The 21,278-nt window shown below is 38.0% G+C and overlaps 2 protein-coding genes across 2 annotated transcripts; one reads left to right on the forward strand and one right to left on the reverse strand.

Moving 5' to 3' along the window:
• Window positions 1-3,070: 3,070 nt before the first annotated feature.
• LOC103983469 (squamosa promoter-binding protein 1-like) lies at window positions 3,071-4,060 on the forward strand. Its single transcript, XM_009400682.3, has 2 exons — window positions 3,071-3,574; window positions 3,648-4,060. Exons 1-2 carry the CDS (start codon window positions 3,210-3,212, stop codon window positions 3,844-3,846), a joined length of 564 nt encoding a protein of 187 aa, XP_009398957.3. The 5' UTR covers window positions 3,071-3,209; the 3' UTR covers window positions 3,847-4,060.
• A 518-nt stretch (window positions 4,061-4,578) lies between these two features.
• On the reverse strand, window positions 4,579-21,249 carry LOC135610938 (uncharacterized). Its single transcript, XM_065106045.1, has 20 exons — window positions 20,872-21,249; window positions 19,533-19,589; window positions 17,714-17,741; window positions 17,508-17,630; window positions 13,236-13,347; window positions 13,013-13,050; window positions 12,867-12,920; window positions 11,300-11,368; window positions 11,096-11,212; window positions 10,881-10,949; window positions 9,530-9,609; window positions 9,255-9,377; window positions 8,795-9,179; window positions 8,252-8,341; window positions 7,991-8,158; window positions 7,770-7,897; window positions 7,539-7,668; window positions 5,232-5,356; window positions 4,980-5,141; window positions 4,579-4,906 (listed from the first exon to the last, which is right to left on the reverse strand). Exons 1-20 carry the CDS (start codon window positions 20,964-20,966, stop codon window positions 4,870-4,872), a joined length of 2,190 nt encoding a protein of 729 aa, XP_064962117.1. The 5' UTR covers window positions 20,967-21,249; the 3' UTR covers window positions 4,579-4,869.
• Between the last annotated feature and the right edge of the window lie 29 nt (window positions 21,250-21,278).

Consider the following 21,278-nt stretch of genomic DNA (forward strand, 5'->3'; position numbering starts at 1 on the left):
AGGATATAGAGAACCTCTCAGTTTATACTTGCTTTTATAATTATTTTTTCTTCTTTTATCACAGTAAGTCATGTGTTGACCTATTTTCGCTATCGGTCAACTCATTAGAGTTTAGAATTATACTTTGGTCATCAATTTTCATAAATTCACTATGTAACAAAACAATATTTCTAGACTATATTTTTGTTATAAACTTCTTATTATATATTTCCTATAGAAATGTTAGATCAAAATTATGGTTGTCTGGCTTGGGAGTCGAGTCAGATCCAACTTGTTATTTTATGAGTCGATCTCGTGAAACTTTGTCTCATTAGAAAAGTGTCAAATCCTGCAAAACTATATCAAAGGCACTCTTGACAAACATTCCTTCGAAGGTTAAGTCGATAGTTAGACAAATCACATTGAAAAGCTAAAATCTCTAAAATATACCCGAGACCTCCATTTTTATAATAGTCACCTAGGGTCGTTACGCATGTTTATTACACAATTGGTGTAATAATAGAGGGTATGGGATTCAACTAAAATCATCGTTATTCAGTATCAAACTCAAGATTGGATAATTGTTTCTAAGTAGCACTTATCGGGGATGGAAATGGCCTCATCAATCAATAATTTCAAGTCCAAGTGGCATGAGGTTACTATCTCACTAGCTATCTAGATCTGATGTGTCCTTCGCATTAAGCGTTGATCGTAGTGATTGGCTGGTCGATCACATCTTTTTAATATGTTAGCCATGTCAATTCTGCTACATCATATGCGCACCCCAGCCCACACCACCCCCCCCCCCCCCCCCCCCTTCTTCTCGAGAAGTAGAGTTGGGGTGATCAGGTGCAACATCAAGAGGTAGAGGGTGTATGACAAAGTATGCAACATCAATTGGTAGATAACGACTGAGAATGCATTGACTAACATGCTTAAGTATGACAAAGACCAATGGAGAACGTACCAATCAACATGACAAGACATGGTAAGGATCGACGGAGAATGATTGAGAATGCACCTGGTGACACAATCAGGCATCGCAGAGACCAATGGAGAACGCATCGACTAACACGCTCAGGCAGGGTGAAGACTCATGGAGAAATGATAGAGAATACACTGATTGATATGGCCGAGCATGGCAGAGACCGATAGTGAACGATGGAGAACACTTAAGCTAACATGATCGAGCATGGTTGAGACCGACGGAGAACAATGGAGTACGCACCGATCAACACAACTGGACGTGGCAGAGATCAACGGAGAACACACTAACCAACATGATCAAGTATGAATGTATGTCGTAGACATCTCGGCAAGAAAGTGTAAGCAAACCAACGAAAATATGATTTGACAAGTAGGTATGTGTCAACCCACTTGTTGACAAATCGACATGGTGCATTCACTTTGCACCCCTAATAAAGATTGTGGTAGATTCCACATAATCTTCGCGATGATCCTAGTAATACATTTATCGCTTGTTGACAAATTGTATCCATACTAGGTGGATCGTGTCATGCATCCTAAAGTATTTGTGATGACACTACGTACCCTATTACCTTTGTTATGTCTCTAGAGTGAAACAAGCGAACGAGCAACAAAATCAACTTGAACACCCTCAAATAATGGACACATCACTTCTATCATGTCTCCCAGATATGTCGATCTAATGAGGCTAACACATCGTGGAGTCAATGTATCGATCACGTAAATTCTATCATATTAAAAAATATTTTTTTTATCTATTATATATATATATATATTATATAGATGAAAACTTATGTATTATATATACATCAATTCATCAATTTGAGAGCTTTTCTATTTTGGACTTATCTCGTAAGGTACCATTGTTTTTATTTTTTTTAATGATACTCTTATTTTCGTAAATCCCATAAATATCCCTCATCGTCACCCCGCTTTTGCCCCGTCACTCCCGCCACTCGCCTTTCTCTCTCCATCACTTTTGTCCCTCGCCCTTTAAATCTCCACTATTTTTGCTCGCTCATGTTCGCCCGCCACTTCCTACCCCTCTTAGCTGCTCGATCAAGGTGTAGAGCAGTTTGAGTAGGATGTGATACATTGGGCCATGCAAGGGAGGAAGGAGGGAGGGGAAGCCTCGCATGACGAAAGCGGCGCGGAGGCGACGAGCGTTGGACGAGGAGGAGTGATATTTGTGCAACTATAGAAAATAAAAACCCAAGCTATAAAGAATTAAAGTACGTGCACCAGAAAAAGCCTAATTTATTCAACGGCGAAGGTGGTAGGAATCTCTCTCGCCTCCACTGCAGGAGATGCTTCCGGTGACGAGCACGTCGTCACGGGTCCCCTCTGCCGCGCAAGCCGAGTAAATCTCGTCCTTTTCCCGTTCATTTGGGTTGAGTCCACCCTCTCTCTCTCTCTCTCTCTCTCTCTCATCATCGTCCTCTCCGGTGTTCCCTCGGATCACGTGTCATGCAGCTGTCAGCCGGCTGTCGCTAGCGTTATTATAAAGCGGGTCGGTACAGAAGAGAAAAGAACAAGTCACAGAAACAGAGGACGCGACGGTGGACTCTGCTCTGCTCCACCGGGATCGTCCAGTGTTGGCGGTCTTTACTCTCCATCTTCCCCCTCCTATGGTGGCTTAACTGCAGAGATTCCGCAGAAAGAGACAAAGGGTAAATCGTGGTTAACCTGTGAAGAAAACCTTTAAAGATCGAGCTATGTGGAGACTGTTGCGTAGAAAATTTCACGAGTAACAACAGAGCAATTATATGTGTACGACGCGAAGAGGGACGAAAGAGACGAGGCGGGCCGTGTGTTAAGCGTGGAATTGCGACGGGTGGAGTCGAATGGTACAGTGCCGTGCCGTCGAGTCGTCCCTGTCATGTCTCACCCACCCACCGTAGCCTTGTTTATCACCGAGTTATGTAGCGTGGACGACGGGGTTGGTTGCAGACTCTGCTTTTAGTTTGATTCAAGAGAAGTTGTGAGTTGGTGGATCTACTTTGGTTCTTCTGGTAGAACAAGAGTCGAGTATCGATGGTCTCAGCATTAGCACAGCGATGCGACAGTGTTCTGTGTGCATGAGCACAGCTGCCATGTCTTCTGCTGCAGAAGACACAGCTGCAACACAAAGACAACAGAATCCTTGACTCTCTCTCTCTCATTTCCTTCCCTTTTCTCCCTTTCGTCTCTTCCCTCTGCGTCTATTCTCGTTCCTCCTTGCACGCTCACACTCCAGACCAATTATGGAACCCCGACGCCTGTCGAGTAAGCCGCAGAGCAAGAGCAGAAAGAAGGTGCGGAACGAGATGGCGGGGGCTGCCGTGCACGACGACGGGGGCGAGGAAGACGAGGAGGTGGCTCCCGGGGGAGAAGCGGCGGAGAAGGACAAGAAGCGGAGGCCCTCCTCGTCCGTGGCGACGAAGAGGGGATCGAGTAGCGGCAGCGGCGGAGGCGTGTCGCCGCCGTGCTGCCAGGCAGAGAAGTGCGCCGCGGACCTGGCGGAGGCGAAGCGGTACTACCGGCGGCATAGAGTCTGCGAGGCGCACTCCAAGGCCGCCGTCGTCATCGTCGCCGGTCTGCGGCAGAGGTTCTGTCAGCAATGTAGCAGGTCCTCCCCTGTTCGTTCCTCCTCTGCTTTGCGTTCCAAGTATGGTTACACCTCCCTGACTCTAAGAATGCAGATTCCATGAGGTATCGGAGTTCGACGACTCCAAGAGGAGCTGTCGCAGGCGTTTGGCTGGCCACAACGAGCGCCGGAGAAAGAGTTCTTCCGACAGCCAGGGAGACGGCTTGAGCCGCTGCAGGCAGCCAGACGAAGATGGGAGGATGCAGATGAGTGACTCGGGTAATTCCACGCACAAGCATTTCCAGATCAAATGAGATGTCGTGCTTCCCATGAAAGCATGCTCTCTCTCTTCTGTCATGCTATATGGGTCAGACGTGGCCTATCGCTCACTTTCTATGTGGCATGGAAATCTACCAACTCTGCAGCTATCATCTGCTTGTTGTGATATCATTATGGAATAACTCTGTTGAAGTGTGTTTATTTTCACTTCTCATTTGTATTTTAATCCTTGAAGAGTTCATCTTAATCTTGGAGAAGTGCATCTACTTGTGCTTAACATCTTGTCAGTGTATTATGATGCTTAGCTTAAAATTATTTATGGTGACTATGCATTGAACTGTAGAATACCTGAAAACCAGATACATAAATCCCAGTTATTTTATGTTTTGTGCTTGAATGGAGATGTAAATGAACAGGGTGGGGAAACAACATCACACCCAAATCAATCAATAGATGCTGTGGTAAAAATGGAAGGGTTTTCACAGATGAGAATCTAATTCAGAAATGACTGATGAATAATTGGTGTTCATGATGAACTGCATAATTTGAGTAATAGAAAATATATGAAATCATTAACACACATTTCTTATGACTCTTTATTTTGATTGGTTTCCATACTATTTCCTGGAATATATTTTCCTATGAATCATATAAGAAACTGGAATATTAAATCGATGCCTTCAACAGTATGTCATCGAAAAGGGAATTAGTAACAGAAACACTCAAAAAAATAAATAAATCTAAAGTGGTTATGTTTTGGAGATATAAAGAAGCAAAAGCTTAAGGTTGAATTAGAGAAGAGCAAATGATGACTGATAAAAGAGTTACAAGCAGGAATTAATCTTGTCTTGGGTGTGTTTTCGACACAATCAAAGAACACAAGAAATAGTGTGAAACACAATTAACAACATTTAAAAAAAAAAAGAGCTGCTGCCAGAACCCGAAAAAAAAAGACGAATTGGTAGACAAATCAATATTTACAGTCAAAATTAATTATACATTTTAATGATGAGAAGGGAAAAATGCAAACCCTGTTATCAGCATTTCTGCAGCACCCTTCATGAGTTGAGTTCCTGTGAAACATGGCTCTGCCATCTGCACCAAATAATCCAGGATTTGGATCTGATTATATTTAAATTGACAACACAAGACCTGAAGAATCACAAACCTCGAAAGAAGAAATCTCGCAAGTGGGCTTAATCCGGGGGTCTCAGGCGTTGGTGCATGTGGTTGCTTTTTCCCGTCAGCTGATTCCTGGGATGCCTCAGTTTTCTCTGAGAAAATGCTGACAGCCAAGTCATGAACTCTTTTCAACGGAAGCTCCTTTGAACTGTACAACAAAGTTGAACGTTCATTTTTCGGCATAGAATGTACAACTGGGAAAATTGCATAATGCAGGCAGAAGATCAAAGGAAGGGACCTCTGCAGTTGCCGAAGAAGCTTAACAATAAGAGCTTCACAAGTGCCAGGCACCTGGTGCTCCAAATCCATCAATGATTCCATCACTGCTGTAACTGCTGCTCCTTCAGACATGTCGCCAGTGGCCTACCAGAAATAAAAGAATGAGAATCTACAGGGGTTGGTCATGTTTGGAGTGAAGAACAAAATATGCACCATCAGCTCTATCACCAAATAATAGATTTGGAACTTGCAAAATAATAATAATAGTAGTAGCAGTAGTAGTAGTAGTAGATTTGGAAAGAATCTCGATACAAATAAAAGAAATTGCTAGGCAAAGAGACAACTTTCACTGGAAAACATCCTTGGTAGTACCAACAGAACTGTTGAGTGATTTTAAGTTGGTGTGTCAATTTGACAAGTAGATTGTACAAAGTGGCTCAAAACATGAGAGAGAATTCAACTCATCAGTGTTACCGACAGTACATGAGCTCTTACACACATGGATCATATATCCTGTCATGTTTAGACACGCTATTATAGATTGGATACGAATGTCCATGCACCCAACTGCATCAAATTTTCTCTAAATTTTACTTCATTAAGGGCATGGAAGAAGTTACTACCCTAACAAATATTGCATTAATTCTGGCCTTGATTCAATTGACTGCATATACAACTATGCCTCATTTATGACAATCAAAAAGAGCAAATTATCATAATTTTGATTGATGAAAGCTTAACAAACATTGTGGAAACAAACATTTGAAATCAAAGATGTTAAGACCAAAATCTGAATATATGAATGCCATCTTTACCAACTAATATTAGGAAAGGTATAGGAGTGCAGTTAAAATGGATGGACAAGTTCCCCAAAAAAAAGTTCTAAGAATCTTGGATCTATTATCAATGTAGTTAAAATGAAGAGATGTATTAGTTCTTTGTGATATCATGTTTTCATTTAAATTAAAATGAAATATTTAATTGACAGTTATAAGGTCAACTACACCATGGATCATAGCATTACATAATAATAAAAAAAACATGTACAGAAAATTGGTGTAGCCAAGATAAGAATATTGGGATGAATGTGTGGAGTTACTGGAATAGAAAGAATAACAAATGTTTTCAATAGCGAACAACAAAGCGTAGACCTCATAAAGATAAAATATTTAAAGGAGATCTTAGATGCCTTGATCAAATGATGAGTATCAGGATTAGTACTGTGAGCAGAGGTAGAAGATCTAAAATAAATAAATAAAAACAATAAAAAGAGATTTGACTGTGCTTTGTTTTGATGATGCAGCCTACATATAATGCTCGATAGTTTTAGTTTATTTTCATCTGTATATTGTATTATAAAAATGAACTAACATGAAAAAAAATCTACTACATGATTCAGTTGAGTGCTAATAGAAACAGAAAAAGAGTCCATTTTAATTCAGGATTAAGGATTCACACAAGGATTTGAAGATACTTTACAAATCTTAAGCACAAAACCAATTAGGAACAAATATGTGTAGCATTATGAAATTCAATTCCAGCATGAACTGTTCTGTGTTGGTTATCAGATATGTCATGTGATGTGCCTGCCACTGCTGCAATATTCTACTGGGCATGACACAAGCAACTCTGTGATCACTAAGGATTTTTTTATGACAGGCACTTCTAGGGCACCCACAGTTTCTCAGAGTTGCTACAGTCACCAACATGCACGAGCAGTTGTTCCCATTTCAGAAAGTAATATTCGTAGTTAATTTATCAACATAGAGAATTTAAATTTCTCCATCAACGTAGAAAAATGAATTTAAAGCGTAAAATCATTGACAATCCATCAGCTATCATAAGTATCACAAGCCAAAATAGTGCCATCTTAAATGTAGTATGCAAAAGGTAATCAGTTAGAGAGATCTGTCCTTTGACAAAATAAGATAGCATATATTGTCCAGCTTTTCAAAACATATCAAGGCATATAACTCAAAATTCACAAGGATGTATACTTGTCATGAACTGGAAAGGAAGACAACTAGTAAGATCTCCGGAATAAAAGATAGCTAAAATATTCTAAAAGTTGAGTTATCCAATTCACCAACACAAGATTACCACAAATCTAATACAGAGAATCATTGTGGTTCTGAAAAGATTGTGAGTTCTTTTTGCCAATATGACTAGTTGCAGCACTTATCTTCATTATGATTATCAAGGTTTTATACAATCATGATCAAAGTATCACAATGAACAACAGATAAATAGCCACAAAAGCAATAGGTGTTGTGAAATAATTAGAAGACATAAATCTAGATGAATACTTCTAGCCAATAAGCACTACCTCCTTTAGTGAAGGAATTATCAATGATGACAATACAGGAGAAGCTGCTGCTGCAGCAGCTCTGGATTGAGTTAGCTCATCACTTAACTGATTTGACTTGTTCAGCATTTTCTGAAAGCCAACATTCTCACTAGGATTTCCAAGGAAAAAGAAAAATCAACATCATTCTTAGAAGAGAAAACCAGATGAAGAGAACATCCCCAAGCATCGAAAGCCAGAAAGTATACCAACCTAGAGGAGACTGAGGTAGTTGTCCGTTCAGTCATTTTGTTTTCAAGATAATCTTTACTTTGTTTGCTCACTGGTGGTCTTTCACGAGCATTTCCTTTTCTCAGTCCCCCTTGTAATGCAGCTTTTGCCTGCAGTGTCCAATCGTTTGCATGAAGTAAAGGATTAGCAACAAAATAATTCATCAGATGTCGATACACATGTGTTCTTTCGATATAAGGAACCTGTTCAAGGTTTGTAGCACTATCTTCAGTGGATAAGCTGGATGCCTTCTCTAGCATTCCCAACCTAGATTTTGAAGCACGGGGAGTATCAGATTCGTCATTTTTGCCATGGAGGACTACTGTACCACTGATAGACACATCTTCAGATGAAGAGTTCTTGCTGAGAGGCTGAAATGTAGGAGATTGCAATAACATAAGATCTGAGTTACTGACACCAGAAAAATATCCTGTACTCATCCCAAAAACTAATACTCATTTTACCTTAACATTTTGATTGAATGCTGCATGCTTCAAAATTTCTCTTGGAGAGTGTAAGACAACAGTACCTGATCCACTTGACGAAAGATAATCCTGAAAATTAAGTTGTACTTTTAGACTCTTAGAGCCATACTGATATTGACAGAAGACGACCAAAATTAATCTATATCTTTGGATTCAAAATATCTTATGGGCTTTATGAATCAGAATTAGGTGTGTGGAGTGTGTAGAAAAGATAGGAAAGAAATGTTAAGATGAGGATAATCATTTAAGATGCTATCGACATGTGATCAAGAGACTTCTACAAATGCAATAGTTAGAATTTACAAGAGATGACATGATTACAATTAGTAGTATGAGGTAGAGGAAGATCTAAAAAGACGTTAAGAAAAATTCTAAATAAAGATTTAAATATTCTTAACATAAAGATATGACTTTTCAGATCCCAATGGTGACAAAAGATCCATGTAGCAAATCCAAATAGTTGGGACTTTATAGCCTTGTTATTATACCTTATGAATCAAAAATTAAAGTATGAAAACCTACATCTTCCAGAGGACTTTGCAGTGCTTTATCATCTTCTCCACTTTCTGCTTCCTTCTTAACTGAAATTTTCGATGTTGATCCATCAAATGTACTTTCCAATGCAGATGTCCACTGACTTTCTCTGTCTGCCACCTTGTTTGTTGGGTTAGAACTATATAGAACATCAGAATTTCTCTCTCTTGCCAAATCACCTTGAGGCAATCTTATAGCACTACGAATAGTCCCTGTACTTTGTGACCCATCCATGTTTGGTCCTGGTGCACGCACAGTGCCAGTGCTCTGGGATACTTGGTTACTTGGTTTCACAGCACTACGGACAGTCCCAGTACCCTGTAATCCACCCATGCCACTCTCCCAGCTAGGATTACTCTGGACCTTGCTTTGACTGTGGTGAAATCGAAGTAAGTCAAAGATGAAGTCCAGAGGATATGCAAGTTACATATAGTTGACAAAAACATACCTGGAATAAGAAACTTGGTTTCCATCCTTCATCACCTTGGTGGTTCTTGTTGCATCGTCATAGGTATTTTGGAGATGCTGCTGGGTTTCCATGCCTTCTTTAGCAATAAACTTTGGCTTCTCTCTGCCATGTGAATGCAAACTATGAACTGTGATAAATACATAAAACATTTAAAGTCCAAGTATATTCAAACAAGCCAACATAGTTTGTTAGAATTTTAAAAGAAGAAAGTAATTGCAATTTTAGCAAAATACAAATTGCATTAATGAAAAGACCTTATTCTCTCCAAAAGCCTTGGACTTCTCCTGGCATTTCTGATAAAACGATGTCTAAGGAGCTCCTTCGCACTAGATCTCTGAAGTCCAGATGTTAAAAACATTAAATTTATATGCTGACTTAACATGTGTATAATATCTAGCTTCATAGAGAAGAATGAGTTACTTGCTGAGTCAAATTTATCCAATTATTAAGGGTTACAGCAAGAAGGGAAATCACAATTCCCAGACAGGTGACGAGAGAAAAAACAGTAAAAACACCATTATGTTGGACCATTGACAAGACAATTTACTCCACAAGACAGAAGATAAAAGATAAGTTGGAGTAGCAACAAGATAAATAACACTACCTAGCAATCTATATCATTAAACTTGTGAACCAATTAGAGTTAAAATACATGGAAATAACAGGATCAAAACAGGATTTGATTCATATTTTTTAAACAACATTAGCATTGACATTAAAACAATAATATATGAACACTACATATGCACCAGGCAAACATTAGAAAGTCAAACACAACAATCATTTTTACTACCTTATCTAATTAGAATTGAGAAGAAGATATCACATCAAGGAAAAAGAAGCTATAGGAACAAAATGTGGAGTCATGCTGCTTGAAACTGATCAGATGCTAACACCATTTCAAGTCTGTACCAGACCAGGACTGACATATCAAATTGACATGCAAGGAACATAGTTAAGGACCTTCTTACTAGGTACCGGACTAGTACATGGAATAGTGGCTATTATCTTCTTGTCATCGTTAAGGGCTGCATGCTACTTCACATTGAAATTTCGTGCTATTTACGTGACAAGGGGCTAGTAAAACTCTCATATCATCAATCAACTTCTTGTTACATTCAGTCTTTTGCTCCCAATAAAGACTTCTACACAACCTAACTACAGTATAGCTCTTTATCTCTGAAGTTTGCTTAGGTTATAGGAAAGTCCCTGTTTAGTAGCTTACCTTATTCAAGGTTTTTGAAACTCCATCCAAAATGGTGCGTAAGCATCCGCAAAATGCAGTTTTAATCAGATGGTATGAGATACATATAGGAAGTATAGTAATCAAACAGGTGGAGATTGTCAGAAATGCACTTGGAATATCTGAATAGCACAAGTAAAAGCTAAAAAAAGTAGTGCTTCTTCATACAGTCAGCATAACTCTGTCTGGATCCCTTAATTGCAACTCTACGGAGAATAAAGAAACAATTGAAAAGAAAAGAAAAATAAGTATCTATATTGCCATTCTACTTATTTTTCTTTTACCAAGGAATTACTTATTGTGTATTTATTTTAAGTAAAAACCAAAAAGGGAAAAGAAAAACTATTTTGAAGAGTGTTTACCTCAGCAGGACTTTTTCTTAAACACAAAGATACAAATTCTTTCATAGGTCGAGAGAAATGCTCATCGAGCTGCATCAAATATAATAATAGTTACTATTTTTTAATCACAAATAAGCTTCATTTACCATTTAGAAAAAATATCCCTACATTCCATACTAAAAAAAATAAGTTGGGTTTGAATACAGACTTTTTCAAAAGAAAAGACAAAACCAAACCTGAGGAGGATTTTCTCGCGGAATCATAAAAAGAACCCTCATTGGATGGATATCGGCCAAAGGTGGTTCACCTTTTGCCATTTCTATAGCAGTAATACCTAAAGACCAAATATCTGCCTGCATCAGCAATAAGATTTATCCAAGTAGAGTCATTAGAATGTAAACATTAGTACAACAGTTTGTAGTAAAATTTCTGCATAATACCTTTTCATTATATCCTTCAGAATTCTGAATGACCTCAGGGGCCATCCAAAATGGAGTTCCAACAAATGTCTGAAACAGTCCAAACTTGTCAGTAAATAAAATCTCATCTAATTTCTGAAGTAAGCTAAACAGGCTTGAAGATTAATAAGACCAAGTGCAATAAAGCATCAGAAACAATGCAAATGCTTCAAAAAGGAAAAAAATCAAGTAGCAAGTGAACAGAATTAAATTCTACATTATGTACCTACCAATTACAAGGTGAGCCTTGCGGAATGGTAACATTTCCAATGTAGCACGGTTCACATAGTGATACAACCTTTCTGGTTATTGGAACTAAGGCTGTTGCGCATCTGATCCTCCAAACTTCACAGGCAGGAGCCTTGTGCACTTGACTTTAGAAATAATTTGTGGCCTTTACAGTTTATGACATATATTTAGGACACATTGTGTAAATTGCATGTTCTTAAAGTTCATAAATTCAATGTTATACTCACTTACAAAGTGTGTAGTCTTTCAAAACAACTATACAAACCTTATGTGCAATTGTCAGGCAAGCCCTTGCAAAATATGTGACTACTACTGCTCAATACTACCACCCCATGCAGGTCATCACATACTACCCTCACAGGGTACCTGCATGAGCATGGTACCAGTATGTGCATGTGCCTACCTAATTACTTCTAGGTAGTTATAGACCATGCCAACTGGCATGACTACTGTGCCTGGGTGGGCTGGATGGCATCTACCATGGCAACACGATGCAGGTACAATGGTGTGCAAAAAATGACAATCCTTGATTTAAGAAAAATGATTTTTTTTATAAGACTACAACCACTAATCAATTATGAATAGTGCAATACTGCTTAAGTGCTTGACAAGAAGAGATCTACCATGCCAAACCAGAAAGATCAGCAGAAATTGATCTTGACTTGAATTTAGCAAATGATTGTTGTTTGCACTTGTTAAATATGCAAGATGTCCAACTCTCCCTATCAGCAATTTTATGCATCATACATCCTAAGCACTGAAACACTCCATGTTGAAAATTACTTAACATATGGCACTCCCATCTTAAACTTTCATGACGAAACCTCACTACATATTTTTTTTTTTTGGCCAAAGGGAAACATCAGATTAACATAACTGAATTTTTCAATTACTGAAGCAAGCCAAAAGAATATATAAAGTGGTTACTAGTTAGCATCAGACCACTTAACATGCTAAACTATGAAACATGAATACACTCTTGGATCTGGGATACAAACAGTATTTACCACGGTTTGCTTTACCGGTCCATACCGGTGTACCGATCAAGTATCGGTATAATACATGCTAAGCTATACCAAGCTGTAATGAGTGTACTGACACATGGTACATGAGGGTATACTAATGTAACTCCCATATCGATCCCCTGTCGGACTGGTACATACCGCCCGTACCGAGCGGTATGCCATGGTACGGCAAACCTTGGTATTTACTAATTTTTAAAGCACCTAGTGCAAGATAATTTCATGAAGTATAAGTAAAACCCTAGCTATAAAGGCTTCAATAATTGTTAAGGAAATACCTTCCTTCTTGACATTGTTTTTGTCAATTGTGCAGAAACACCAAAATCTGCAACCTACAATATAAACACATATTACATACAATGGCATCAACTGTCAATTATATTCCTCCAATCTTTATGTGTCCAACAATAGAGTATCTGCTAACCTTAACATCTCCTTTTTCAGTTAGCAAAATGTTGGCAGCTGAAAAATATTAAATTAGATTAAGTTGTATGTTCAATGTATCTTAGAAGCAGATAAAACATGCTGAAGGGGCAAAAAATAACCATAGTATGAAACCTAAGCAATATTTCAAAGTCGCACAAACAAGACATCAGTACATATACATAAGCAATGGAAGCAGGTCATAATCAGGAAAAAAGAATGACCTTTTATATCCCGGTGAATCTTTCCTTCATTGTGAAGGTACTCAATTGCATGCAGCAAGTCACGAAGAATGCATGAAATAGACATTTCATCCAAAGGAGGACCAGTTTGAAGCTACAAAAACAAAAGTAATCAGGACTAAGTATCTAAGAAATGTTATGAAAAAATCTAAACTTTGTCAGGATTTTCCCTAATTTTCACCCATGCATAAAATTTAGAGATAGACGATCACTCTCAGATGCAGAAAACAGATTTGGTTTTGTGGAAATTCATAAAAACTAATTGTCTAACTCAACACAATAGCATGGTACAAGAAACACAGTGGATAAGAATTTTAAATGAACTAAGGCATATAGTTAACAGAATTACAAGCAAAGTAAAGGTTCTAAGCAACTTCAGATATGGCGGAAACAACTATGGGAAAGTAGTTCTTGTTAGCACAATTTTCACCTTGTCATTAAAGCTGCATAGGGAGAACCAGTAAGGTAAATGGAAAGTTGGACATATATAACTGTGAAGAACCAGTTGGGAACTGTTCTGTTGAGGTTAGATATACAAAACATATGGTATGTTTAAAGAATGAAAATTCATAATTTTGAAAACATCAAAGGCAGATAATTAGAATGCTATGTCAATGTTTCAACCTCCTTTGCTAAAATCTGTCGAATCTCAAAGAAACTACTCAGCCATCCATCACCACTTAGCTCCTTTAACCTGCATCCAGTGCCTCTATAGAAGTGAGCCTAGAATATTTGGAAGTAGAATATAACAAATACTAATATCAAATCAGTGTTTTTAAAGGCGATAGGTGGCAAAAGGCACCAAAGGCCCAAAACACCTTAGTCGCTAGGTGCTCACCTAGGCACCCGCTCGGGCAAAGCGAGGCTCTCTAGAATATTAAAATATTAAAATATATAATATAATTTTAAAATATAAAATAAATATAATATAAAATATAAAAATATATAATATAAAATATGGTAAAATAGTTTTAATCATCAATTCAAAGGATTAACAATCCCCTATTAACAATAGTTATAATAGTGCACAGTAAGAGAGAGAGAGAGAGTGGGGGGGAGGGGAAGAGGAGTCACAAATGGTGAAAGGTGGGAAAGGAAAGGGCGATCGCGATGGAGGAACCTTCGAACGATGGCAACGATGGCGGAGGAACCTGCAGACGGCGACAGTAGAAACGGAGAAAGTTGCAGACCTATCCCTTGATGGCAAAGGGAACTACACACGAAAATTAGGCGATAGAGGGAGTTGCGCATGAAAAAAGCAGTGGTGAAGGGAGCGCAGGCATCGACAGCGGCTACCTTTGGTGGGACCAGAGGTGAGTTGGGGCAGCGAAGTAGGGTACGGGGGTCTCGCGCGAGGGCGAGGTGGTTTTACTATAATGTTTAGTTGGTTCAATCGAACCAACTAGGTATTGTTCAATCATACTAGAGTTGACCATCTGATTTGAATGCACACCTTCAACTGGGCGCTCGCACAAGGCACCCGATGCCTAAGTTCAAGCGAGCACCCAGGGAACGCTTTACTAAAGCACGTCACCCAGCTTCTGTGCAAAGCGCTTGAGCCTCACCTCGCCTCACCTCACTCGGGCACCTTTTTAAATCACTGCATCAAATGAGCCACCAATACTGTCAATCTCCATAGAGCAGAGCTATTGCAGCTCTTTGCCACCTCTGTTTCACCAGGCTCCTCCTAGTGTTATTAATTCTTGTGTTCCCCTGTCTCTGTGACAGTAACACCATTTAATTTGCACAAGAATAGTGAAATGTATTCCCTATTGGCCTAAGCACAATCAAGTTGTTTGTGTCAGTTGCAGCAAGTGGAGTTATCTAGTCCACCTATACAACATTTGAAATGGGACTAAGAAATATAGATTCCAGATGGGCCCAGATGCTGCAAATGAGTCGAATCAGAGCAACTGGACCAATATAACAGCCAGCCAGCTCCCAAGTGCAGTCAATAGAAAGGCCACTTTTCTGTTACCAACTTGGTGATATGCAAGAACTGCAATTGGTGCATTGGTCTGGAAGAATGTTGTAACATGCAAGTGGTTACCATGAAAGTAATGGAGAAAATGTATTCAATTATTTGTTTATAGAACTACCAACCAGAAATTTTAAGTAAAAGTAATCTCTGAACTGCCTATGGAAAATCAAATGATAAAATTTGCTGCTTACAAAGTATTAATTATACATGGTCCACTTTCAATGTCTATTAAAGTCAAGCCTGCTTCAAGTTAGTAATGAAAATATAGACATAAGAAAGAAAGGCCATTTAGTGCTTGGAGGGTGATAGGCAGACAAATTGTAGTTATGAATGAAATTCCAAATATATAGATTGATCGAGAAAGGTAAAGCTACCCGTGAGAAGCCTAACAGTGAAATTATCCCCCCGTCAGTAATGACATGAAAGAATTGATGCTGCAATCATTGTCTTGTAACCACATTTTATATTTACCCTCTCCAAGGGTCAGGTCATGAAGGGAGACTTTGAGGTTAATCTTTCCATGCATAAGGAAGCATTCATTAGCTTGAATTTTTATCAACCAATCCCATGGAATTATTCAACTGAAATAATGTTTGCACAAGACCCGATTGTAATGTGGAGCTTCCTCAAAGACTGAAAGGAGGAGAAGCATCATCAAAAGCTGATATGACTTGGTTCTTGAATGTTTCTCAAATTTGCATATATCAAATACAGTGCTATTTGTTGTGAGCTAAAAATTCATTATAAGGGCAGACGAGAAAATGAACAAGCTTCACCTACACTATGCTACAAGGCAAAAGGATTAGCACTTTCTCAAAGATGAGAAAATGAATAAGCTTCACCTACGCTGTATAGACTTCAAGATATGTCAATTAGTTAAAGATCAACCAATCAAGCATCTCTAAGGAATCAATTTAATCTACCCATGCAAGAAAGATTGGTTGAGATGGAATTTTTCTCAGATGGGTTTCGCATAACATTGTAGTTGCTTCACACAACCTAAGGCAAGCGAAAGATAAATTTTGATATTAAGGACCTCAATAAAAAAAACAGCCTGAAAAAAATTGGGACCAGGCTCTAGATTATTCCATGATTGAACATGCAATTGGGAAGAAAATATCAGTATGATCATCCAAATATTAAATAGTTCAATTACAATTTATTCCAAGTTTCCAACCATTAAGGATCTTTTGTATGGAGTTGATAGCATCCGTAAAGTGCCACACCACGAAAGACCTAATCAAAGAGGCTAATCAGTTGGATTTGGTATGTCATATATAATCTGTATCTGATTTCTCCATAAATACGTATACAAAATGTTTTTCTCTTCTTGGCACTATCAAATCCTTCAACAATCCATGCAGCAATTTTCATAAAGTAGAAAAAGAATTGAAACCTAATGAAGGGGAATTGACCAACTAAGATGGTGGACTCCACTAAACATGGGAGCAATAAAGGAACAGAGAAGCTCAAAATCTTTTATGAAAAGCAACATAAAAGTTTAGTAAATATTCTCTTGCAAAATATACAAATAAAATAAACCAAATATACAAAGAGACAAAACATAGTGAAGATAAGGGTCAGACAACTTAAAATAGCACATTCAGGACCATAGTCCACTTTGAGACCTATAGTGACAGGGAAAAGGAAGGCTTGTGCCAATTCATCACAATCTACAAAAAATAGTCATCAATTAGCCATTAATAGCAACTCCTCCTTAGGCATCTCACAAGAAAAAGCCATGTATTAGCATTGTAAAGATGGGGCTTCGGACTTGGCAAACATCGGGAGGCTTAGGATGGTGTGCAAGGCCAAAGTTACAGCTAACAACAGGTGATGGTCTGAAATTGCACGAAGGTCGGATATCAAAAGGTTTAAGAGAAGCATGGAAAATGTTAGCAAGATCTGAGGAAAGACCAGGTAACTCATGAAGTGTGATCAATATCAGCAAATCTGAAGAGTATCAGGAGAAGAAAAAAAAAAGGTGTAGAACAGTAACGTAGCAATACAATGGGTCTGAACCTGGTCATCGTAAATTCATTGATCAACATAAGACAAAATGCACAAGATGTGATGAATTTTTCTGTAATGGCATATGCAGGATCATATGAAATGATTTGATGTTAATTTTTATAAGTCACATGATACAGTTTTAATTATCATTAAGTTCTTTTTTCATTTTATAAGCAAACACATCCTAACTGGTTGCAGATCTAGAAACTATGACAAATATTATAAGCTAAGCTAAGTTGAAGTGATTGAACTGAACTTACCAGATCAGCAACAGAACCACCAGCCATGTATTCCATAACTATCCACAATTTGGTTTGATGGAGATAGGATCCATAATAGTCAGTAATATATGGAGATCTACACTGGGACAAAACTGAAATTTCCTGGAAGGAAAAAAGGTTTTCTATTAGAAAATAATGGTGATTAACATTTGATTAATAGAAAAGCTGTCAAGATCATAACAAACCTTCTGAATATCTTCGATGTCATCTTCACTACAAAAAAAGAAGAATACATATACAAAGCATCAGAATAAGCATCAAAAAGATTTATTTATTTATATAAAGATATGTATGTATGTATAACATGGTGTAACAATGATGTGTTTGCTAATTCCAGATGAGTAACTTGAGAAACACATCAATTTAACAACCAAATAGAGACCATACCTCGATCCATCCTAATTCTGTTTCAAATAATGGTAAAGCTCCAAAAGAACCATGTCATGACATAGTCATGTGAGCAATTGGCAAGGTCAGCTGGAGTACTCTTAAGTTTTAAAATATGATGTGCCATGACTTAGCCCAACGATTCAACAAGTTAAATCAACATATTAAATTTACATCAAAGACAAAGAGTGTGACAAAATAAACTTTGAACAGGGATGAAATTGATCATGATGTTAGGTGGGCCTTTGTTTTTTGCGGTTATGCTCAATAAAGATTCATAATTCATATCATTACTCAGGATGCAATTAATATAATTCAGTCTCATGGTGCTTAATTAAAGAGAGTTTCAGTTTTTTAAATTAGAGGCAAGTTCTACACAAGGAAGCAAATGGCATATGTAGAAAACCACAAGAGATATTAAGTGGTTAATTGAGTTTTACTGTATCAATAGTTCACATCATCTTTTAAAAAAGAAAACAAAAGCTAGACTCTTAAAGGAAGTGATCTCTAACTAAAATCCTAACGTACATGGCAGCTGATCAGTCTCTGACGATGTTTAGCAAGAATCAAGATCAATCCTCACTTGACCATAATATTCAAAAATTTCATGGAGATGACCAGGTCAAACCTGACAAGAACCAGGGTAACAGGAAAGCATGAACTGGAACCTAGAGTAGACCATCACCAACTTCTACATCTGTTTGGCATGTCTTTGGCCAGATGCAGAAAATGCAAATAACTAGATGCAGCATATACTATGTAATTCAAATACTGTACTATCACCAATAATAGATAGGTTGTTTTGTGTTTTAAGCATCAATCCTTTCAGATTGTATGTCACCTTGTTGCCACTGCTTTATTCGGTAGTATTTTTACGAGTATCATATTAGCTTTTAAGTTGTGTCATCCCTGTACGTAATGGATTCCACATCTCTGCCACTAGTTCAGCCTATAACACACAGATCTAGCCACCCACAATATTATTCTCGAGAGAAGAATTGTCTTAAAATTTTAAGACCCCAAAAGAATTCACTCGTTTTATTCTTTTTCTCACTAAAATTACCTTCTACTAATTTCTTTATCGTTAGATAAATATACACCATCGGGTTCAATTAGTCAACTTTTCAGTAATATAAAGCTGTCGTAACACATTAACAATGTTGACAATTCCAAACAATACATGAATTCGGCTAGAGTCATGTATCCATTGCCTGCCATATATATGGTGATAATGCTATAAGACTTCTAGCATACTGCTACTGCTCGTTCACGTTACAGAAGTTTAAATACTATATAGGGCATTAGTAGTAGCCCTTGACTTTTTCTGGACAGAGCTTTGTGCTAATGCTACATATTAAACAAAAACTGGGCTTTCAGTCCTGAATCAAAATTTTGGGCTGCATGGTTGTGGACCATTAGAAAGAGAGAAAAGCTAATAGGAATGTGTTAACAGCCTATATCATGAAAACAACATTGTATAGTCAGCATGAAGAATCCAGCCTAAAGTTCAATGCTTTGCAATTTTGCATTAGTTGCATACAAGATGCGGACAAATACAATGTTACAATGAACACATAAATTAAGAGATTCATGAAAAACTCTAAATAAGGAACTCACGCTTCCTCCAAGTCAATGACTTTGATTGCAACCTCTTTGTTTAGCTCCTTGTCAAACCTGCAAAACTAGCAAATTGTCAGAGTTGTTTAGGCTTGATATTACTAATGCATGATCATGATGCAGATGTCAGGAAAACCAACAGGAAGTAAAGGTTTGGGACATAATCAGAGTTGTAAAAGTAGAATAATAAAACATAACAGTACAGAAGCATATAAATAACTTGATACAACAAAACAATAGTTTACTAGTATTTGTTGTAATAAAAAAAATTGTAAGAGAAATAAGCCACTAGAAGGAGAAAGGTTGGATAGAATAAGTGAAGAGGGGCATCAAGTTTTTATATGATCACTCAGTATTTCTCTGATTAAAGAAAAATTTTAGAAGATACTTGTTGTATCAGTCATATTTTATGGATCAAAGCATAGAACGGTTAAGAAATAACAAATACAAAAAGTTTTGTATAACTGAGATGAGAGTGTTGAGGTAAATGTGCAGAATTACTAGGAAAGGTAAAAACAATACATTTGCGAACAATTAGATGTAGCCCCAATGGAGAATAAAATGAGGATAAATTGTCTAAGATGGTATAAACATATTCAAAGGATATAGTGACAAGATTGGTATCAAGGGTACAAATAAGGTATAGGAAACCTAAGAAGATTTTTTTAAAAAAACATAAAAAGAGATACGATTGGTCTTGATTTTATTAGATATGTTGTCTTGCACAAATCTCAAAGGCAAGTAAAGATCCATCTAGATGATCCTAAATAGATGCGACATCACAGCTTGTTGTTGTTGTTGACGAAGCCAATAAAAAGTCATTGAAGTCCTTCACATGAGCAATATAACAATAGAAAGTCTCTAGAGTCTTTTACTAGTTATTATCAACCCTAGGTCCAGCAACCAAAAACATATAAAAGGGTGGGGGAAAGAATCAAGTGAGACCACCATACTCACCATACATCACTCACGAACATTGATGCCTCTGGAAAAACTGATGAACAGGCAGACATTGCAAATAATAATTATAAAGAGGCATTCAACGACTCCATTAGTCGCTGAAACACTGTATAGTTCAAGCTGTCATGTATACCAAAGTCTGAACGGATACAACCAAAGGCCACATTTTGCGTTTTCACGTATTCACCATAACGCATCTTCTTCCGTAAATAACTCATTAGCCTTAACCAGTTAAAACACACAACACCTAGCGACCATCCAAAAAATCTCACTAAAAAGAAGTCCCTTTTCACCAAATTAACAACGCCGGCACAATAATCAACATCAAGGAACCAAAAAGTTAAGGATTCCAAAGCCACGAAATGGATCCGGCACTTACCCTCTGAAGACATCGCCGAAGGATCCCCTCCCGATGAGCTCCAGGGAGCTGAATCGGGCTTCAATGGCGGCCAACATGGCTGCGGGATCAGACATCTTGGGATCGAACGACCCCCGCAAATAAACTTCGCTGCTCGCTGTCAAAAAACCCAATTTTTTACGGCACCCGAAGCCCACCTGCCCCTTTTCGCTTCAATTCGAAGCGAAGGGTGAAATCCGAGTCCTAGAGGAACCCTAGAAATGGACACAACGGACGGTAGAACAACGCAATCAAAGGGAAAGAGGAGAGAGGCGAAAGAGGGATGAGAGGCTTTCTTGAGGTGGCGGAAATAGATCTGCCCTCCTCTTCGGTACCTTTGCGTGACCAAAGCGTTGATGGCCGCACCAGTAATGCCATTTAACAACGTT

This window comes from Musa acuminata, chromosome BXJ2-4 (genome assembly GCF_036884655.1).
Source record: "Musa acuminata AAA Group cultivar baxijiao chromosome BXJ2-4, Cavendish_Baxijiao_AAA, whole genome shotgun sequence".
NCBI classification, from domain to species: domain Eukaryota; kingdom Viridiplantae; phylum Streptophyta; class Magnoliopsida; order Zingiberales; family Musaceae; genus Musa; species Musa acuminata.

Coding starts and splice junctions, on each gene's coding strand:
- LOC135610938 (XM_065106045.1), bottom strand. CDS start 20,966: ATGTCTGATCCCGCAGCCATGTTGGCCGCCATTGAAGCCCGATTCAGC. Junction 13,348..17,507: donor GTGGTTCTGTTGCTGATCTG/GTAAGTTCAGTT, acceptor TTGTTTTTGTAG/CTTCAAACTGGTCCTCCTTT. Junction 4,907..4,979: donor GCGAGATTTCTTCTTTCGAG/GTTTGTGATTCT, acceptor TATTTGGTGCAG/ATGGCAGAGCCATGTTTCAC.
- LOC103983469 (XM_009400682.3), top strand. CDS start 3,210: ATGGAACCCCGACGCCTGTCGAGTAAGCCGCAGAGCAAGAGCAGAAAG. Junction 3,575..3,647: donor TTCTGTCAGCAATGTAGCAG/GTCCTCCCCTGT, acceptor CTAAGAATGCAG/ATTCCATGAGGTATCGGAGT.